Below are 22,438 nucleotides of genomic sequence, written 5' to 3' on the forward strand. Positions count from 1 at the left end.
TCCCTAATAACAAATATATTTATTACCAGTTATAATAGAGAACTCAGTTTGACAGATATGGATTTCACCAAAAATGTGGCTTTGATTAAACATAATTCTAACTGAAATGAGTGTTTTCTATCATGTAATATCAATACATTTTTCTTTGTAAATTAAAGCTAATCTAATTTCCATTAGATTTTTTTTTCATTAAAAACACTATTATCTTGAATATTGTCTTTCAACTGATTTTCTATGTTAAACACCTGCCTCTCTGGTAACAGCATGCTCCTGATGTTGGTGTATATTTTCTGTAATGCTTAATTTTACAGTTGCATCAAAAATATTGTATAGTGCTGAACTTTATTTATATATAATATTCACGGTTTTCCAAGCAGCCATTGCCACAGTGTGTGGCCAAAATCAACCTTTGTATCTGCAAATTACAAGAACCTTTTGTGCCCCTCTGCCCTTTACACAAATTGAGTTTTTGCTCGGGACTTGGATGTGTGCAAGCCAACCGTTGCACTTCATTAAAAATGAATGTGGTAGCATACAGACTGGGAGAATAAGAAATATAGGAACTGTTTTAGGTAGAGTAGATTAGCTGATCCTGCACAGCATTTGAGGGGAAATCAAGATTTAACAGAACTTTTTATAAGCATGAGAAACAGAGATTCTCAATAAAGGTAATTACAACAGCATACATTCTTAGACAGTGGTAGACTGTCTGAGGGCTGAAAAAATAAGAAGGGCACCAATTGCATCTGGTGGGGCAAGATTAAAATTGTTTTATTATGACTTCAAAGTATTATTATTAAATACTACTAATTTTCTAGCATGTAAGGCAGACTATACGGCACTGCATTACATTCTACACTGGAAAGGCACTATAGAGGGAACGTTATCATGGTTTTTTTTTGCACACTGGGCCACCATAGAGGGCACTTTTGCTGTGTTTCATTCTAACATGGAGGCAACCCTCGAGTCCACCAGTGTTCTCAGCTCACCAACCGCTCAACAACAGTTGTTTTTATTAAGTAGAATGAGTAAACAGAAAACCCAAGTTTTCTCTATATGTATACTAAAACATAAATAACAGTACATCATTAGTTTCATCAATATATTAAATATATTAACAAGACAAACAACCATTTCTTGTCTAGGTCTTTGGTTCAAAGTGCTCTGCAGCATAATTTCTGTCTGGCAGTGCAGATAAAACGGGATTATTTTGCATATTAGTATCCTGATTCCTTAAAAGACACTTGTGATGATTATACCTATGCAAGGTAGACAGACCGGTGTAATGCCCTGTCCTCTGTCGCCGAAGTTCCTGAGAAAGTATCCAGAGTAGGGGTTGAATGCCGCGACCTTACGCTCAGAGCAGGGTGTCCACCAGCCGCTGGTAGGTTTCTCTCTCCTGTTTCAGGCTGTGATGCTCTTCCACGTAGAGTTTTCCATTTCTTACCACTCTCTCTCTCAGCTCATGATCTGCCACCAGCCTCTGAGATTGATGCACAAATTCCTGGCAAGGATAAAGGCAAAACGTGTCTCATTCACTGCCAAATGCCACTTAAAGCTTGCGGTTGAAGTTGCCTGAAGGTATGTTTTTTTTTAAAGCATAGAAGATAATCCAAGGCACGAGAACAGAACTCACTTAAAAGCCAGTGCGCTGATTAGTAAATACTTCATAAAATGCCTGTACATTGCCAATGGAGATATTTGTGGCTCTAGATCTAAATGAGGCTGTCCAATACACATTTTCAGTCTATCCTAATAGCTGCCACCTCTCACTTGCTTATGAAGAAAGGGAGAAACAAATAAAGTGACTGCTGCGATGCTGCCACAACAGCTGTCACAGGGACAGGGGGAGGGGAAGATGAGGATAAAAATGATGGCGCCGTCGCTGAGAACTGACTGAGATGTGTTGTACCCACACAGCATCCTGAATCCTCGTGGCTCATCTGTGGGCCCAGCAGACAGCGGGGAGACTCCAACAAAATGAAGTGAAAGTGCCTTAAGAGTGTTCCTACAACATGGCAGCCAACATTTACTGCAGCAGAGAGCCAATAGGCACGCAAAGTTTTAGCCTCTGCCAGTCAGCTGGCCGATTCACTGTACTTCACTTCACTCAAGTGATGTGATTATGTCTGGAGAGGCTCTTGGTAGGAAACAGCTCTTCTGTATGGTCATATGAGAGCTATAAATCCTCAGCAACAGGATTAAAGCTCAACTTATGAGCAGCATGCTTATAATCACTTCACTGTAGTGCAAATTATAGAGCCAGGCAGGAAGTGCCATTTTTCTCTTCAAAGCTCTTGAGTGCTTGTGTGTTTGTTTCTTTTGACATATTTCTTGATACCTATACTCCTCGAGTAATTACTCTGAAGGCTTAAAGAACCAGAAACACTGTCAATCAGAAAATAAGGATTTTAAAGCATGCAGGAAAAAAGAAGTAATGAGTTGTGATCCACTGCAAGAAAAGTTGGCTGAAAGACTTGCTGCCTCTCAGTCCTGGCTGAGGTCGTGGTTTATCCAGCCCAAGTTGCTGCAACCATCTGTGAGAGCCTTCTCCTGGCAGCTCAGCTGAGCACACGTGACCCCCCCCGGAGAGGACTTATCCCTGCCGCTACAACAACATCACGCTACAACATGGTGTCTTGACAGCGCCGTGCTCAAGCCCTCGGTCAACTGGCCTTAACCTATGCTATTCTCCTTTTGCATCCAAGCTCATTAAGTATGGCTCTGATGGCTGATCCCATAGGTGATCTTTAGTACAAAAAAACAAGATCCAGGACCCTGATGAAGACCTAGAGTCGACATTCATTGGCCTGTTTGATTGCCTATATGCTTGAAAAATAAATCTAAAATATTAATTCACCCGGACGGAGCTTTGGGCCTTTTTTCCCTCCATGGTTGTCTGCACCCCTCAATATCAGGCAAGACTTCCTGGATCTTGTTTTTTTTGTATTTTCTCATTAAATATCAGACTGAATAGTTCTCGCGGGAGCTCCCCACTTTGCACTTTCCTATGTGTTGCATCACTGCGTGGTAATGTGGTATCTTTGCTCTGTCCCTGAAGGTTGCACTTTTTGATTCTAATCTACGCAGCTGAGGAATCAGCTCCTTTTGTTTTGTTTTATCTGCTCAGATTGGACTAATGATGAGAATTTAAAGTACAAAGTTTGACTAAATGATGTAAAGTTTCCCTACTTACAATTGTGAGACTTTTTAAAAGGTAAATCTACGCCAGGAAGGGACTCTTCAGTCATCCTGAGACAGTGCTTCAATACTACTTATCAGCAGTACTTTTATGGGTCAGCTGAGGTGACAGGAGTAGCAGTGTATGTGCAGTACATCCCCTCTGTAGTCCATCAACGCTGTCAGTGTTGAAGCTTAAAGGGGTTTACCACATGTGGTCACCTGGTCAGTGTTTGTTACTATATACAGTACCTGAGGAGATGAGTACAGCAGGCCAGTGAACTCATGCTGCACTACAGCTGCATTCCCTGGAATGTCCCTGGCCAACACGGGCACCCCGAGGTCCATGGCCTGTCGGACCAGAGAGATTAAACACTCAAAAGTCGCTTGAGATCCACAATGTCAAAAGAGACAAAAGTTACTTGCTCAGACTCACTCATTGTATAATTCTTAGAAAAAACCCCACAAAAGCACCTTGGAAACTGTGCAGCTTGGCTATTCTGCTCTTGGGTGCCTTAGTTCACTTACAGAATTAACAATCTGTATCAGTTAATACCTTCAGCAGGTTGTTGAGTGAAACATGCTAACACACTAATCAGACTTTAAGCCTACTGTGGATTGCCTTAATCGACTGTTTAAAAGAGATTAAGTGGATTTGCTGGTTTTGCTCACTCAGGAATGGGAAGATTGGAGTCAAGCAATTAATTTGGGTAATTGTCCCTGAAGTGGTCAGATAACATTGTAGCTGAGCGAGAGACAGCAAGATAAGGACTCCAGTAAATATTCACACGCTAAAATTTTCAAGGGCTTTCAATTCTCAGTATATACTTTAATAAATTAAATTCTCATTACCAAAACACTATTCAGCACCACAATGCATGAGCTGTAAAAAGATACTGAATTGTTACCCAAGAGTCCTCGAGATGTTTACCTCCAAGATGGCTGCTGACATGCCCTCCGAGACGGAGCTGTTGACCACGGCGAAGCACCTTTTCACGGCAGCGTGAAGCTCCTGTTGGCTCCTCTCCTGGGCCAAGAAGACCCCTGCTGTTCTGCAGAAGCAGTGACAGAGCTCAGTTCTGCGTGACTCAAGGCTCACGGAGGCGTGAATGATGCTAAAGGGCAGTGACAAGCTCAGGGCAGGGAACACGGCTGCGCTATGTGTGACATGCACAGAGAGTCCAGGTGAAAGTCCTAACCGGAGACGGCAGGAAGCTGCCGCAAGGATCTCTGCTGTGGTGAAGGCCCTCGGCGAAAAACCGAGAGATCAGGCGAGACTTGAGAGTGGGAGGACAGATAAAAAGGAAGAAAGAGAGGATCTTGGCGCTCCTCCCAGATTTTCATTCCGTTCACATTATATCAAGATAAATGTAAGCTACATTTGCTTAGAGGTTTTCTTTTACCACATGGGATAAATAGAAAGAATTCCAATTTCTCACAGGAGAAGGATTAGCAATTAGACGCAGAACGCAAGTTTTTCTTTTATGAGATGTGTAACTGATGAATAAAAGAAAAGAGAAAAGAAGGCTTACCTTTGAACAACAGCTCCCACTTCAACAGTAAGTGCAGGATCAATCTAAGAGAAGGCCGACACATCAAAGAGACACCGACTGTCAAAAGCTCTGTTTTCCTCAAGGATGCCAGCGATGACTTAATCGTGAGGATAAAATAAACAATGACACAATTAATAATTTCTATCATGAACAAATCCTGTATTTTCAGAGATTGGGGTCAGGGTGGGGTGGGTGGCCAATCTGATTAATTGCAACGTGGGATTTGCGTGCATTAGCCTGCCCACAGAAAAGTCAAAGCGTTAGCAATTTAGGTCAAAGATGCTGCCAAGCAAGCTGCTACTTTTTTTTTTCTCCCCCTCTTTCATGTTATAGCTCATGAAATTTCAAAATGGAATCTGCTGTAAAGCACGTGTGCATTAAAATCGAAGAATCTCAACCGAGAACATTTTTGTATCCTGGTGTAATCTGGGATTTAGCAGACATTGTAAAACCAGCGGGGGGGGGGGGTGATGATCACGATAAAGGCTGTATTAACAAACACAAATGATTTAAGCACTGTACTGATTGTGTACTGTTCCACGGTGAATCCACAGGCCGCACAGACCGGTCAGAAGGGGAAGGTAGGCTCTCTGTTTTGGTTGCTGTTTTGCCCTTTGCCACATATTTTCTTGTTCTTAAACAAGAAGTATTTGATAAAAAAGCTAACATTACATTTTTAGAAATATCTTCAGACCTATTTGACAGAATGTGCAGCCCACTACGGTGCTTCATAAAGCCCAGTTGGAGAGGAGTGAGATGTGTCATCGCTGACAAACTGACCTGAATTTTCCTCTTAATGACAGATGCTGTGCAGCCAGAGCGCTTATTACTTGAAGTTGCTGTGGATTTGTAGTACACCATGACAGCAAAGCAAAGTCTGACTTCTTTTTGTATTCTTGGAATCCCATAATTATCATGGGGAAATCTGGTGGTCATACAAATACATGTTTATCATTATAATAATAATAATAATAATAATAATAATAACATATTCCTTTCCATTTCTCAGACAAACAAACAAGCAGGCTTCCACTGTGATTCAGGGTTAGTCGAGACAAATCAAAAGTCTCTGCTTCCGCTGAACCACTTCATCAAACAACAACTAAGCATAGCAGAGCGAGAAGCGGCAGTGAGGCCGTGTATAAGCCCCCGGCCATGTCTAATTGAGTTGTTTCTGAGGAAATCTAAAGCAGAACATACCTTTTGCCTGACACCACTGTTTGAAAGAAAGAACACACACTAAAATACTGTACACTCATGTCATATCAAAGCAAGTCGGGGGAAGAAACGATAAAGACAAACAGAGAGAAATCAATGAGTGACATATTGGAAAAGAAGAGCAGTTGCAAGAGCACTGAGGTTGCTGCTGTTGCCCGGGACATGACTTATATCTGCAGCACTGAGCACAGAGAAACATAAAAGTGCAATCACTTCATTTTGTTTTTTAATGTATGAAAAAAAAATCCCTGCTCTGATTTGATTGTCTGGCTGACTGCTTGATTTATGAATATCATAAATCATGGCAGACTTTTTTCCTCCAATTATTTGACTTTGACTTTGTTTAGTTAATGTCTTCAGTAATGATACACACAGTGTTGGGTAGTAATTGAGTACATGTAAATTTCTTTTTTAACCAATAATCACTTCCCGATTAACCCCGGGGCTCTATAGATGTTGACAGGGGAACGGGGTCGATCACATGTTGTTCTATTGTGTCACACACCCATCCACACAGCTTCTGATTGGTCGACAGACTCAACCCAAGGCATCATGGGGTTGCCAGAGGACGACTAACAACAACAATAGTTTTCAATACGGAAAGAAAATGGATAAATAATTCCAGAAGACATTCAGACGCATTGCTTTATGTGGATTGGAGGTTTAACGTGTGTTTTTAATAAAGTGACACCACTGACAAGTCCTATGTTTCTCATTTGTGTTGCTTGTAAGATTAAATGTTAAATGTTTTTTAATGTGTTAATTTGTTTCAATTGAAGTTTGTGCTTCAGGGCACAGCTAACAGGGATCTTAAACACATCAGCAATCACTGATATCTGATTTGACCAACTGGAAATGCTGATTTTTTACTGTTTTTTGTTAGTTTTATATATATATATATTATATTTATTATGTGATGCAGTGATTATTGAAACTTGGGTCACATGGATATGAGCAGTCACATTTGGTGTCATACGGCAGGTGTTCACCTGCGTTTAATGGGAGGAAGAGAAGGTCAGCGTTCACATATTAACCGAGCTAACAGGCACAACCTCAAATAATATTTGTCAAACTCACGTTTATGGCTGCATGTTTACAGACACGCCCCCATTAAATTAACTAATATTATTATGTCATTTATTGGTAAATATACGAAATAAGCATTCCTACAGCTTCTGCTGGGTGTGTTCTTGCGCATTGTAGTTGTGTTTTGTTGTTTGTTTGGGGACGAAGTTGCTGTTAACATGTGTTTGTCAAGTTAATCTGTCAAGAGATGTCGGAGCGAGTGGTGTTTGTTTGACAGCACGGGTGTGTGTGTGTGTGTGTGTGTGTGTGTGTCATGTCATGTTTGAGTATTTCATAGTTTTGTTATTTTAATTAGTTTTTGTTGATTGTTTCAATTTGTTTGTGGCAGTCAAATGTTAGACCAACAGCTGATTAGCAACAGCGCTGGTGTTGACCGTTGCCAAGGCAACTGGGCACCTTACTAGAATGAGCATATGCCGACTGTAATGAAAGAACAATGAGGGATTATACTGTATAAATCAAGTGTTAATCAAGTGATTTAATGTATAGGGAATAGGATAATTGTTTTATATTGGGAATAATAAGAATGATAGAATGAGCACTGTAAAAACAAATTATTATTTTAATAGCCTATTTTTTTAAATAACAGAATATTTTAGTTTATTGTAACTCTAATAGTCCAATGATTTTAATTTTATATCTAGTGATTGTATAATTATTTGTTTATTTTGAAATACTGAGATTTTAACACTGTTATATTGTGATTGTTGTCTTTGTTTTGTTCCAACTCAGTTGAGTTGAGTTCAGTTACCTGAAGATAAAGTAAAGCCACCGAAGAACAACGACTAATATTATTTAATTTATTATTTTCAGAATAAAATATCAATCTTTAAAATAAAATGTAAAAAAAAAGAGTCCAGTTGGATTTCTGGGTGTAACACATCCACTCTTTTTTAGTATGAGGCAATATAAACAATATTTTTAAATAATCCAAAAGTATTACTAACCACAAATATTGCCATGTCATTTTTATTCAGTAACTAGTAAAAGCAATCTGCCCCAACACTGGATACACAGGACAGAAGCATAATGCAAAATGCTTTGGCTATATTTTATACCAGCACATCTCTGATCAATATCCATTTATATTCAAATGAGGTCACTTTACACAGGTCAGTGCATTAGTCTATCAAGTAGTCAGTCAGTTAGGCACAAAAAGAAACAGGACCACTACTGCTGCTGATCCTGTCTGCAGAACAGTGCCATTTCCTCCCGGCGTTAATTCCAGCTAAACAGCTAAAGCCCGTATCTCTGCTACATCCAATTAGAGACTGCCTGAACTCCCAGGGAAGGTTTCTAGGTAATTTCAACAGTACAAAGAGTCACGGTACAGAGGGAGAAACATGTACAGTACTGTATAATGACTGTGTGCTTACCTTTGGCCCAATAATGACCAAAACATTCAGTGGATTCTCACAATGCCACTCTGAAAGACAAAAAATAAAAGTGGTTCTGTAAACGAAAACAGCTGGGGGGGGATGAGCAGCAGCTTTCTCAAAAGCAGTAAAGTTGTTTTTGCACAGACAGTTACTTAGTGTACCATACGTGTTATTTTTAAGCACAGTACAATTAAATTCCAAGAAATGCCATGTGAACATGCCCACATCAACAAACATTAATATACAATTTGACGCCCTCTAGTGCTGTCTTATTACCATAGCTGTATGCTATGAAAGTCTCATAAAATAAATATATTTAAACAAGATGTTGCTGCTCATCAGTGGCAATTCTCACAGCTGAATATATTAGATACATAACAAGATATATAAGACAGTCATCATAAAAATAAACACCGAAAAGGCAAGACCCAACGATACAACGTGTCTTTATAGGGCCAACTTGAGCTGTCAGAAGAATCTCATTGCACTTTCACATAAATTTTCAATTAGCTGAAACTCAACCGCAGAGATCTAACCTCATTTCTAATTGATGATGACATTAACACTGCCTCTACCACAGGGTACTACAGAAATACAGTCAGAATGGCTGCGAAAGCTTACCTGGAATAAAGTCTGAAAACATGCCAGCAAGAAACACCCCCCCTCTTTTAGGTGGCCTACTTCCTCTACTACTCGACTATGTGTTTCATTTTTATGTTTTTCATTACTAGCATACATATAAAACAGATTGCATACCCGAAAAAACTTCCACCAGGTAGAGGGGGTCCTTGACTCTTCTGAGGCCGCAGACCAACAGGAAGACACGCAGCTCATCCACATGCTCCGTGCTTACACCTGGAGAGAAGCCAGACGCACACAAAGACAGCACCACAATATCAAAACAGTGCATAATGAACATCCCAAGTACATCGGCAGATAATGAAAGCAATACATCACCCAAGGTCATGTGGAAAATAAGACAGCAGTGACTAATGTGCTCGCGCAATTCTCTGATCAGAGCGGTAACACTCAGCAGGGAAATAGTCTGCTGAAAACACTGGAAGGTTGCAGCCTAATCAGTGTGTAATACGGCATCACAGCTACAAAGTGCTCGGCTGACAATTTACTCAGTGAACAGCCCTCGATTCAAATGAGCTAACCCAACATCACGCTAACAACATCAAACTTGCCTTAATTGAGAGGCAGTGACAGTATGGCAGCTCTCTTCTCCCACATCGTTCACCTCTCATGATCAATCCAGAGATTAGTCAGAAACTCAACACAAAAATATAGTCAAGGATCTTTCATTTACGCTGATGAGAGCGATGCATTTCGATCAGTGCTTCATCAGGCTCATATTTAACGCTGAGCGGTTAACAGCACCTCCAACCCCGACGCACACGCTGTGTTCTCTTTGTCGCTAACATGCTGATGTTTAGCAGGTAGGAATATGATGATACACTCAACAGATGATTCGATACACACTGTGAAACGTTTATTTAACAAAAAGAAAATTGTTGAAACTGATTATAGCCAAAATTTTAAGTCAATCTAACTGAACTCTGTAAGTTAAAAGAAAATTCTTGATCAAGTAGCTTTCATTTCATGTCATTTTTATTTGTACTGTGAAAACAAAATACATAGTAAAAAGTTCTTAAACAGGATTGTTTCTATAACTACCAAAACTAAATTAGTGTCACTTAACTAGTAAAAGCTGCTTAATCAAGAATCAATTTCACCTAAAAAAAAATCATAGTTTGTGTTCGATGTAATCCGTCAGTTGAAATAACTAATATTATAGCACAATTTACAATACTGGGTTCATGATAGGGTTTCTCACAGTTTTTCTTAAACAAAATGAGATTGATGACATAAAAAGGTTTATGACTGACCGTATGTTTTTCTATTACACACAAAAAATTACAGCTAAGGCTGAAATCAATGTCATTAACCAACGTAAGCAGAAGCAGCCTAATGAGAAGATAACTTGATCAACAAATGATTAAATCATTTTATGTAGGGGGACATGAATGTCTCTATCAAATTTTATGGCAATCCATCAAACAGCTTTCAAGAAATATTGTGTGCCAACCAGTGTGCAGGATTTAGTGGCCTCTAGTGGCACCCTTTAAAAGAAGACCTGCTCCCTCTGTAGATAAAAACTCATTCTAAGGTAACAAAAACAGAACAATTCTTATTTCAAAGTGATTATAAACTAATGAAAACATAATGTAAGAATATTAAATTCCATTTCTGCCAATAGATCGTCCTAAATATTACACACTGGACCTTTAAAACCTGTCAACCTCCTGCTGGTGCTACAGGAAAAGTTACCAAATTCACTAGGATACATCCTCTGGGAACCATGAATGTACGTACCAAATTTTGTGCCAATATGTCCAGTATATATTGAGATATTTTACTGGATACGTTAAGATTCTGACCAGCTAGTGGCGCTAGAGGAAGAGTTGGGGGTGTCACCAATTTCAGTAGATTTGATTCTCTAGGGACCACAAATATCTGTACAAAGTTTCATGGCAATCCATCAAACAGTTGGGTGGATTGGAATATAAAACTCTTGTGAAGAGAACATTCAGACGTCACATCATTTCTAAAGCCATTATGCCCGGTTCTTCACAATGCCTGAGCAGGCAGTCTAGGTTTTGAAGTAAAGTCAACACTTTGGGGTCGAGGTCTGCTGGCTAAATAGAGGAACATTAATCTACACAAAAACAAGCAGATGTATAAGGATATCTTAACATTAGAGGGTTATCCAAGTGTCAGAAATTACATGTTTAATCCTTAACCTTTAATGCTTGCAAGTGACCCAAAAGAATAAACCATAAATGTTGAGCTGGTACTGCCGGTGATGGCTTTGGTGGAAAAGCAGTGTTTTTAAGTGAAGTACAAACTAAGCCAATGTATTTTGAAAGTGTCTGTGACAAACTGAGAAACAAACCATTTCGACAATAATACCGCAGACAGACACAAGCACGTGCTTAAAGCACAGTGACAGTCGAGTGAAATCCCCTGCTGCCAGATAAGTCCAGATCAGGAGGCTGAGGCAGCTCTTTTAATGCTATTAAAGAGCATCTTAAAATGACAGTGTGGAGTCCGGCCATTGACCCTGATCCTAGGAGCCGATTGTCAAAAAAGCTCTTCATCTGCGGGACGTATTGAACTTCCTGCATTGATTTCGCAGGATGAGAAAGCGCGTCAGCTAAGGGAAACATGTCACTACCTTCAGAACAAGATGCTTGTAAAATAATGGGAGGATAGCTGGAATCATACCAGAGCAGAGACCTGTCAAAATGAGCAAGAAATTCAAAGAAATAATAAAAAAATGAAATAAAAAAACCCAATTCATCCGTCCTCGGGGGTGGGAAACAATTGCACAAATCATATGTTGTGCCAGCAGCAATCTTTGCTCTCTTTCTCTTTGCAGTTCTGTGACTTCTATGTAAAACACATTTTTGTTCGTTTGCCTTTGATTTCAGAAGGACACTGAACAATCCCCTAATGCTTTAATCAGTGTGTGTGTGTGTGTGTGTGTGTGTGTGTGTGTGTGTGTGTCTGCATGTGCATGGATGTAGGAACACATCTATCTGAACAGCTCCTATTAATCTGTTGAGTGGCACAGGCTGACACAGGCAACAGATACTACAGAGAGTGGACAAAATCATGACAACACCATCAAAAAAAAGGGACTTCACATATAGTTAAAGCCAATTAACCCTTCATAAGTCCCGCCCCTTTTTGCTCTGTGTATATATGCTATGAAAAGACAACCAGCTAAAAGATAAAAGCAACATTATATATATATATATATATATAAAAATCACATGGAAAAGTTTGGGAACCTCTGAACTAGCTAGTATCAGCTTTTAGATGTAACTAGCCAGCTAACAGTTAACATTTTTTTAATGTAATCATGTCACTTTTATCTTTAAAACATTTTCAAATTGTGGTTGCCTTTTCAACATAGATTAGCCGAGCACATAGCATATCTAAGTACAGGAAAGGATAAAAGTTGAACGAAGTTCTGACCGAGGCTTGCTCAACTGTTATTGGAGCACAGAGCAAAAAGTGGTGGTAAATACGAAGAGTCAATTAGCATTATATCTAAATGTTATAGAGGTTTGATAATCATCCATTCTACATTCATACGTGGGGTTTTAAAGTACATAACACGTTGCAGTAAATTGTGCCAAAATTGCAGGTGTCTGTCACAAATCTGAGAAGTCAGAAGAACCAGTTGACTTCTCTCTGCATCAGGAGAGCCAGACATCAGAGGTGCATTCAGCATTCTGGTCAGACAAAATGAATTATACAGTACATTTAATCTTATAACATGGGGCTTGACACTTGCCTTCTGTAGATAACAGACACCAACAACCAGTACAGATCACAAGAACAACACTAAGTATGAGTAATTAAGCCTGTGACCTAACACATTCAGGTGAGCAAAGTATTCAGAAATATGTGTTGTCCCTTTAGCCTTGAAAACACATTGCATTTTTTTTTCAGTGATCTATTTTTAATGTCCACATATGTAACTCTTTTTCTGTTTCAATATGGAAACAACAGCCTGAAAGCTCATCATGGTAATATAATGAGCAAAGAACATGAGGCTATTTTCAAGCGTGCCCCCTGTGGCACAAACGCCGTTCCCTGATCATGCTCCTACACTATAAAATGATAATAGGCGTTGCACTTGACATCTGACCTTCCCTCATCTCACCTCTTCCCTTTTTAAATTACAATTTCACACACTGACAACAGACTCCCTGCTTGTTCCCTCCTCATCCTTCAGTGACTCAAAGCATCACTGCTCACTCTGTAGTGCTGTTCCTCATGTATCCCTTAACCCCACCTCACGAGGGGACACAGCAGGGGCCGCAAAACAACATACACAGAGTGGCTTTCATGGACCGACAGCTTTTGGATCCCTGTGCTGAAGTCTCTTGCCTTTGGAGGATACAGAGCACCCAAAGGATAACACAGACACACACACAGTGTAGTCATGTATATTCAGCCAGGGAGGTTGCTTTGCCTCTTTTATGTCTTTTTACAGTGTGCCACTGCAACACTGGGCCACACAGAATACATTTCTAATTAATTTATTCTAAACCAAATCTCTGTATTAAGGATGCTGAAATATAAATCTGGAACTGAGAATTATGTTGTATAGGATTTATCTAAAAAGCAAAGATCTTTAAGCACCCAGCTGAGATCTGGTATTATACTTTTTTAACTCACTTTCTTACCTGCTGCACAATACTGTGTTTTATAAGATAAAAACAGACATTGATTGTGTAAATATGGATAATGCACAAAGATTGAGTTGGATGTTCATGCATGAAACATTTAAATTACCTGGAGAAAACCTGGGAGATGAAGAAAACATTTTGTTTTAAGTCTATAGCAGTTCTGTTAGGTGTAAAAGAATTACTTCAAATATGCTGTTTGAAAGAACACAGTAGTACTCTATAATGTGGGGATTTTATTTATTTTCGCTCTTATATGTATCGCTGAAAGATGTATATTGTGAAATTGGTGGTATCCTGTAATCCAGGTTGGGAACCACTGCCATGTAATGTTATATAATAGAACAATGGCTAAGCGTCAGGGACAAGAAAACTCCCAAGTTTGTCAAAAAAAGGATCTGTATGCTTGTTAAAAATGATTAAAAAAAAATACATAATACATACAGAAAACTGTATAAAAAGTTCCCTGAACAGGAAATAATCAGAATCTCTCGTTTTACACAAACGTCTTATAGTTACTGAGTTCACTATTTGGGTTCATTGACAATTAAATAAGCCACTCAGTCAGTTTACTAAATGATAGAGAAGGGGTCCCTTAAGGATAATGGTTGGGAACCACTGCCATATGGGATGGGCCAGATGCCTGGCATGACACACAAATAAAGATAAACTAATTATTCCCAACAGTGATTCATTAAGCTACCCTTTATATAATATAGATTTAGCTAATTATTCATTAATGTCAGAATACAGGTTCCTGCAGGAGTCACTGAATGCCTTGTTACATTTAAAGAAAACAATAACATGACTACGTAAAGGTGTTGAGACTGATTACTGAAGGACACAGAACAAGCAGAAAGCAAAGACCACCCAATAACAACTAAATAACACTGCTTAAAAGATTTCAGACTATGGGCTAAGTTATCATTTTGATTGAATCTAGCTTTCTGCCTTGGGGTCGCGTTAACTCGTCCATATTACAGACAAACACAAGTAAAAACCCAGAGCATGTGTTGGTGTAAAGCACTGTGGTGAAAACACTGTGACAAGAAAAACATTTTCTCACTGATATTAAAACGCATCTGATCCACATCCAAGAAAAATGACAAATTAACACCATCAGACAACACAAATGCAGAAACGGGGACAATGTTTACGTCAACTGTGAGTCAGTTTACAGCGCTTTCATCACATCTGAGGAAAAGCACAATAGCAGTGACTCCTATTTCAAGTATAACAAATGGAGAAGTGACTATGGGCAATTAGTATTACTCGCACCGGTTGTGAAGGGTGGTGACAAATAGCCCGGGGCTGGAGAGCTATTAATCAATTGCTCCTCTCTGTACCCAACGGTGCTCTCTATGAGCACTAATGTACCTGGGATGGACATCATCTTGCAATGTCCAATTTAAAGTCCAGGCTGTTTGTGGAGAGAGTGCATATTTACTGAGCTACTCAGATGGGAGTTTGGAGACTGCAGGCGAGAAGGGACAAGGCTGCATATGTGGTATTCTGAGAGTTCACAGAGTAGATTTATGCTTTCTGATATGCCTGGTACTTTTCAGGTTGGGGTGGGTGTATGAATGTATTCCCTATCGTGCTCCCAGAGATGGCTCCACTGCACTGCACAACACAGTAGGTAGGGAGAGAAGGATGGAGTCTAGCATATGGCAAAAGGGCTTATGTGTACCATATTGCAAACAGTTACAAATATGTGAGCTGCTTAAAACGACATCAATAAAATCTATCTTACAAGGGAGCTTAAATCTGTGTGAAAGTAACTCATTTTATTGCATCCAACGCTGTATCCAGCACCTGTCCCACTGAGTTTGAGTGGATGTGCACAAAGATACCCCTCCTATAGTTTGAGACATAGCCTTACTAATTAGATGAGACACAACTGTCAGCTACGTTTATAATGCTTAGACCAAACTGACTCGGTGCCTGATCAAAAAGTTACTTGTCAATAACAAGCTGTTGTTAAACAGCACAAAATATTCAGCTAAAATAAAAGTGTATGCACTTCTCAGAGTAATTGCAAATTGTATGATTCAGTCCTGCTATGAAAGGAATAATACACCAGCCAAATAATAATTCAAAAAACTGTCTTATTTGTTTACTCTGGATGATCTGCAGACCTTCCCCAGAACAGCTTTCATTGGGAAATATTTTCTACTCAAGGCAAAAAAAAGAAAAATAATAAAAGCAGAAATTAAAACCAACTAAGGTACCTGAGCTCCTCAAGAATTCAGCCCAGCAGAACTTCTCTTCCACTTCAGTCTGGATACCTTTAAAATAAACACAGCCAAATAAACACAGCCAAATAAACAAGCTTCTACTGTAGATTAATACTAATATCCATTACGTAAATTGATTTGAGTTAAACAGATTAAATTAGACCTAAAACTAGGTTCAGAATTGTCTTTCTGATTTTGTGACACAACATTAATCACATCCTGTATTCTTCATAACCTTTATTCATATTAGACACATATATTAGTATTTGTATAAAAAAATCAATATCAATCCAACTTGTATGTAAAACAGATTTGATGCATCTTACAAACATTATTTTGTGTGGTCCACGTTAACAGCACTTCAGTGTGATCACTATCTGCTGACAGGCATAAAATATAAGCTTCCAGTGGTCCGGGCTCAGCCATGCAGCTGGCCAAAGGCTCTCTCCTCTAATCTATGAAGGGACACTATTTGCCAAACAAGGCTAGCGATGGGAAACAACATGGAAGAGTGATTTGGGCTGTCCTACATGGCACGGTGGCCAATGGCAAGAACAAATACAGCTCTGTACTGCAGACAGCATGATAATGGGGGAAAAATGTCAACGCTGATTAATGCAACACTTCAATAGCGAGTCAGGGATGCACAGCATCAGGAGAGGATATTCATCCTGCAGAGCTTACCTTGGGGCTGCACATAGATTTTACTGCTCTGGGACAGCTTTAGAGAAAGAAAACACAGGATTCTGGTTAAAACAAGTACCAAAACATAAATACATGTGTTTTAAACCCATCAGTAACTACTCGTAGTGTTTGTTTATAGAAATTACATTTGATTATTACTAACTGCTTCCTTCTCTGAAATGTCAGACAATAGAAAAGAACAATTAATGCTCTTCGCGCTCCAAACATATTTAATCAGAATCCAAACTTTAGTTAAAAAAGATTCAGTAAAACAGTTGATAAGATAATGGGGGTGCTACAAAATAAATCAGAGGGGATGGAAAGGAAATTGACTGGATGTTATCACACTAGATCCATCCCCTATGTGTGTTTTCTGTCACAATAAAAAGCGTGCCGATGCCTCTCAGTGCCTGTCCTGTCTGCCTGCTGTCAGCACTAAATGGCAGAGATAAAGCACGCCACTCGCCTCAATCTGCAGCCTACGGAGGCAATCTAATCTGAAAATAAAACACAGTAATATTGTTTTAATGCCAAACTATTACGGGAGAGGGCAGGATATTGTGTTTGTATAGTAAAAGCCCTCCTGTTCCATTTATTGAAGCTGCCAGGCTCCTTCTGTCTGCTGAAGTGCTGTAAAATGCAGACAAAAAAACTTTTGCTCTCGCTACTTGATTTTTCATAGTAGCTTGGTACAAAGGGTCAATATCTTATTTGATCACTTATGACAGTCTTGTTAGTTGCTAACTTTATATGGGGGTGGGGGATGCAGCATAGTAGGTAGTCACAAACATACAAATGAACTAGTAATTAGACACACACAGACAGACAGTGAAGCTTAAAGGTCCTATAGGTCATTTAAAAACACAGTTAGCTAGTTGGATGCCCACGCCTTGCATCACTCTTGCCTAGTAGAAAGCAATCGTTTGCTTTTTGGCAAAAAAAAAAAAAAAAAAAAAACGTTTGTCATGTTAGATAAGTAGTATCATAGATCACGTTAGCCGGGGAAGTCATTTTGCATCAACATCAGATAATATTTTGGTTAGCCAGCCAGCTGCAACCCAGCCACACTGAATAATGCTATCAGTTGCTAGCGGCCTCGCAACGCAAACAGCACGCCATCCAGATCAGCCCTGGAAGTCTGAAAGTAGCTCACAGTATTTTGCTACGTCAGCTAGAAATGTGTTTGTGTTAGTAAGCAAGCTAGCTATAGCCAGATAAGAGCAGAATATCTCAATATATGTCACAAGCTTTGCAGTAATGTTAGCTTTGACTTTGGACTTTGTGTTGTGTTGGGTGCTGGCAGACGTCAGCGGACTCCATTTATAAGCTGACGTTAGCTAGTGTTGCACACTGATGACAGAGGAGGCACTCGGGGGCATAAACACATCTTTTTGTTTTTCCCAGAGAATCCGACCCACATCCCTACGTAGAAACACATAAATCAGTCCACAGGCAACTCAGAAAGTTGGGGATGGTGTCATTTTCTTAGTTACGTTACAACCTGTTAACATATTGGCAACACAAAGTGATCAATACATAAAAATAATATGTAAAATGCCTCAGAATCTTACATATAAATGCTTTAAATGAGGAAAACTGGTAGGAATATGCCACATTAGACACAGATTGCAAGCGCCAAATCATTATCGGTTCTTTTTAGATAAAAACTACCACAGTTGGCCTATTAAAATACCAAAGAATATAATCATACCAAAAAGAACTCAGCCTCTTCTTTCATTTTGCTTGTAAATGCAACTGCAAATCTGATAAAAAAAGAAAACACTTCATTATCACCCCTGTGAAAGCAATTTGAGTAAGAAAGATTTTCATTGCTGACAGCAAGTGTTAGCCTTTTTACAAGCAATGACAAAAGGAGGAAAAAGCAGTGGTAACAACAGTAAAACTCTAAAATCTCCAGACTGAGTACGTGAGAGCACAAAAACTGCCTGTGGTTTGAAGCCAAAGGATTTAGGGATGAATACACCAAGAATACAAAGAGGAAAACAAAGGGAATGTAGAGCAAAAAACAGTGGGGAGATATTAATTTGCGTGTGTGTGAGTGTGCATTATTAAATGGGCCAACGGGCTGCGAGTGGTGACTGAATTTCATGATCAAGGTTTGTGTGTGAAGGCAGTAACAGCAGGAGGTGCGTGGATTCAGATGTTTGAAGTCATGAGACCTGGATCTCCCTAGTTCTCCCAGAAGGCAATTATCCCCTTAGATTTACTAGATGGATGCCCTACAATCTGTTTTCATCATAATGATAACATGGACACCAGGGTCTGGCGCCTGGGCACAGCACAAGATATTGATAGGCTTGTGTGCACATTAACTTTTCAGTGTTAAACTAGGGGAGGAGAAAACACAGCTGGGGTCAGCTTGCGTGTGCTCAGCCTCATTCTTCCATGCCAGTACTCCAGGAACTAGAATATCTTGCAGGGATCCAGTCCTTGTTCCCCACTGATACTTGATAGCCTAGTCAATATGATCCAAATGCTTTGTACCAGTTTAATATATTGAATAGTCATGGAATTCTTGTAACTTATCTAAAACAATACTTAAAGGACTAATGTTATACCTACATTTTAACAGGTCACATATTGCCTGAAAGGAATGACTTTTGAATAGTTCCAGGAGCATAATGACAAACAAGATGATCAAACTGATCAGAAGCTAACTGCTAATAGGGTGGTTTCTTTTGTTTTGTTGTTGTTTATGTATTTTATACATTAACATATGTATATATTTTTATATATGTATATGTATTGGCAAAAACAGCTTAATGTGCAACCGGCTGATCATATTTTATCACAGTGGATTCAAGCAGATCTATTTACTGGCACAGTTAACGGTATCCAAACAGTAAGAAAGTGGTAAAGTAAACTGTGACACTGATGAGTGGGTTTGACTTTTATGGGTGTCTAAAAACCGACAGAAAACTACAACAAGCGGCGCAAGAGAGGAACGCGTACCAAAGGACAACAATGGCTTTGCAGGTGACACGTTTCTAGCAGCGCGTCTGTGTTTGTAATTGTTCAGATTATGTTTGTTTGTCAGTGTTATTCATCTTATTGCCTATTTTTGGTAAAAGACAATAAATAGATGTTTAAAAAAAAGTTAGAAAAAGAGGCCACATATGCAGTGATTTATGGAAATGAATTAAATTAGAGGCTGTCTTTATTTCAGACAAACCATTTGAATTCAAAGGTGTAAATGGAGGAATTTACTTCCTACTTGCACCTAAGTCTGCATCAAACTTCTATAAGAGGAAGTCAAACTTTTTGTGATACATTACTAGCCTATTTGGTACTAATAATCAATAAGGTGTCTATTATTGATATATATGTATATTTTTCTATTTTCTAATATTCTTATTTTTTGCTGTTTATTGGATAGGGCTGAAGGCAGACAGGAAGCAGGGGAGAGAGAGGTCTGACATGCAACAAAGCTTGTATATTAAGACGACTGTATATCACACTCACAAACATTAACTTGTTCCAACAGACCTTTCTCATGGCAGACATGTTACCCTGTTACAATAAGACAAGCACAGGTGGAACTAATAACACTAATGATGCCACATGAAAGCCGTGTAAATGACTGAGCATGCACAATAACAGCACCCTTTAACTGGCACACCTAAATGAAACGCATCCATAATTAATGCTATTAGTTGCACCTGTGCTCTTCCTGCTGAGAGGCTAAAAAGTCTGCCACAAAAAAACAGCCTTTTACACATTATAGATTCATAAGGTAAGTTTCATTATTAGTGGTTAGTAGTGTTATATTAGTTAAATATATTACTGAACAGAACATGGTTATCATGTACATTGTTATTATGTAATTTGTGACTGCAGTCCTCCACAGATAACAACAGTAGTGAAGAAAACAACACATATTTAATTGTCACAAACTTTTCCAAGAGCATTTTAGAAAAGGCCCAAAGTGTGTGTGATGTGTTGAATCAAGGAGAGAAAAAACTCACACACTCAATTTGGAGCTAAATGGGTTAAAATAGCGGTTTGCAGCAACATCACCTGGCTTTCAGTAGCACCTGCTCCATAACCACACGCTTCTGCTCAACTTTCACATCTTCATTTATGTCTGTTCCGCCAAAGATAACGCCAAAGGGTACTTGGATGTCTGGTGTAAAGGTTAGGCATAAAACAGAAAGGTCCTGACATTTGTGGGACAGGTAGCAGCAGTATACTTGTAGCTCTACTATTATGTTGACAAATACAAATGACTGGAGATAAGTAAATGGTTCATAGGACAGCTAGGAGGTTTACCTAAGAGAAGTCTGCCTGCTCTGTACAGATGAATAGCCAGCGCACCCTCAAAGGGAGGACTTTGAGAGACTAGGTTTGCCACCTCAGCGGGAGACTGAAATTCTGCTGCATCTCTGAGGTCACAAGTGTGTCCCGCTGACTCAATGTGGGACCTAAAATAAAAGAAACATGACTGTGGAGGGCTGGTAGGAGGACAGGATGGTTAAGCAAACACTGGGGTTTTTTTGGGGCTTTATTAGGGCTGCAAATAATGATTATTTTCATTATCGATTAGTTGCTTGGTCCATAAAGTGTCAGAAAAAGGTGAAACATGTTGATCATTTCTCCCCCTAAGTCTACACTGTTTAAAAAAAAAGACAAGAAAAAGAAACTGTCTTCACTAAATTTTTGTAAAGTTTTGAAATAAACTAAAAGTTTTGCCAACCTATAATCTATTGTTGAGGTAATTTGCTTTTCTTCTAAAAATCTGTTTAGTGAAATTACAGTTAAAATTAGTTTTGATTATAATGTGAAAGTTTTTCACTTTAATGTGTTTGCAGAACAACTTTTGAAATAGATTTGTATTGTTTCTAAAACTTACAGATTTGTTTTTCATTATGATTTAGTTTAATTCAAAACTTGGGAGATTGACTTAAAACTAAAAAAAAAAAAGATAATGAAGACAGTTGCCTTGAAATTATGAGTTTTCTTTTCTTTTGTTGACATCCCCAAATGTCTTTTATCCACAACCCAAAGAGATTCAGTTATAGACTGTTTGCTGTCAGAGGATTAAAGAAAGCAGAAAATATTCACATTGAAAAAGCTGAAAACAAACAATTTGGACAAAAAAAACTCTAAATGATTGACAACCACAATAGCTGGTAGTTAATTTAATAGCTCACAACTAATCAAACAAGTGTCGCAGCCGTAAACTTTATCTCAAAAGCCCTTTTTGTTTCACTCATCCAGTCATTAAATGTTTTACTGGTTTCCTGTAGTTCCACTTCCTCCTGCCGAGAGCTGCACCTTCCTGAATCATGTTCTACTTAAAAGTCGTTGTGCACAAAGACAGCAGCTTTATTTAAGATAACCTAGTGAACAGTGAACAGCTACAGAACCATTAACAACAGCTGCTGATGTGGCAGCTAGCGCTTAAGGACAATATAAATTACCTTATCCTCTCAGCTGTAGTGTGGTTCCCGGTTTTAGGGCTGAGACAGGCAAGAAAGAGTAATTTCATATCTTCACTAAGAGGCTAACATGTAAACCTCAGTGGAATAATGCAGACGGTTGAGCCTCTGTGTGCTGTTTCTGGCTCGCTAATGAACTCCTATCACATTTCCTGAACTCATGCTTGCGCCACAGGGTTAGCGGTTAGCTGTTAGCATGTTTACAAGTCCGTCTGCGAAATGATCCCCTGGAAACACATAACGGCACCCCATTTGTTTAGAGACACTCATTTAGGAAGGGAGTTGACCAAAAACGCACCGACAGAGAGAATATTCACTGTCTCCTTACGAGTTATTAGCGGTACCAACAAAAAAAAAACATAACACGACCACTTC

General features: G+C 39.0%; 1 protein-coding gene across 4 annotated transcripts; it reads right to left on the reverse strand.

The window, feature by feature from the left end:
- Positions 1-22,427, reverse strand: glt1d1 (glycosyltransferase 1 domain containing 1). Of its 4 annotated transcripts, none has more exons than XM_051421689.1 (12): positions 22,046-22,420; positions 20,895-21,046; positions 20,643-20,748; positions 18,316-18,367; positions 16,605-16,641; positions 15,915-15,971; positions 9,173-9,271; positions 8,414-8,463; positions 4,713-4,830; positions 4,112-4,227; positions 3,433-3,531; positions 1-1,504 (listed from the first exon to the last, which is right to left on the reverse strand). In XM_051421689.1, the coding sequence occupies exons 1-12, from the start codon at positions 22,111-22,113 to the stop codon at positions 1,358-1,360; spliced, it is 1,101 nt and encodes a 366-aa protein (XP_051277649.1). In that variant the 5' UTR covers positions 22,114-22,420; the 3' UTR covers positions 1-1,357. The 4 variants fall into 4 exon arrangements, with proteins under 4 accessions (XP_051277649.1, XP_051277650.1, XP_051277653.1 ...); XM_051421690.1 differs by having other exon boundaries at positions 4,112-4,232; positions 4,713-4,756; positions 22,046-22,416; XM_051421691.1 differs by having other exon boundaries at positions 1,361-1,504; positions 4,713-4,756; positions 22,046-22,419.
- Positions 22,428-22,438: the final 11 nt, after the last annotated feature.

Source organism: Dicentrarchus labrax, unplaced genomic scaffold, assembly GCF_905237075.1.
Source record: "Dicentrarchus labrax unplaced genomic scaffold, dlabrax2021, whole genome shotgun sequence".
NCBI lineage: Eukaryota > Metazoa > Chordata > Actinopteri > Moronidae > Dicentrarchus > Dicentrarchus labrax.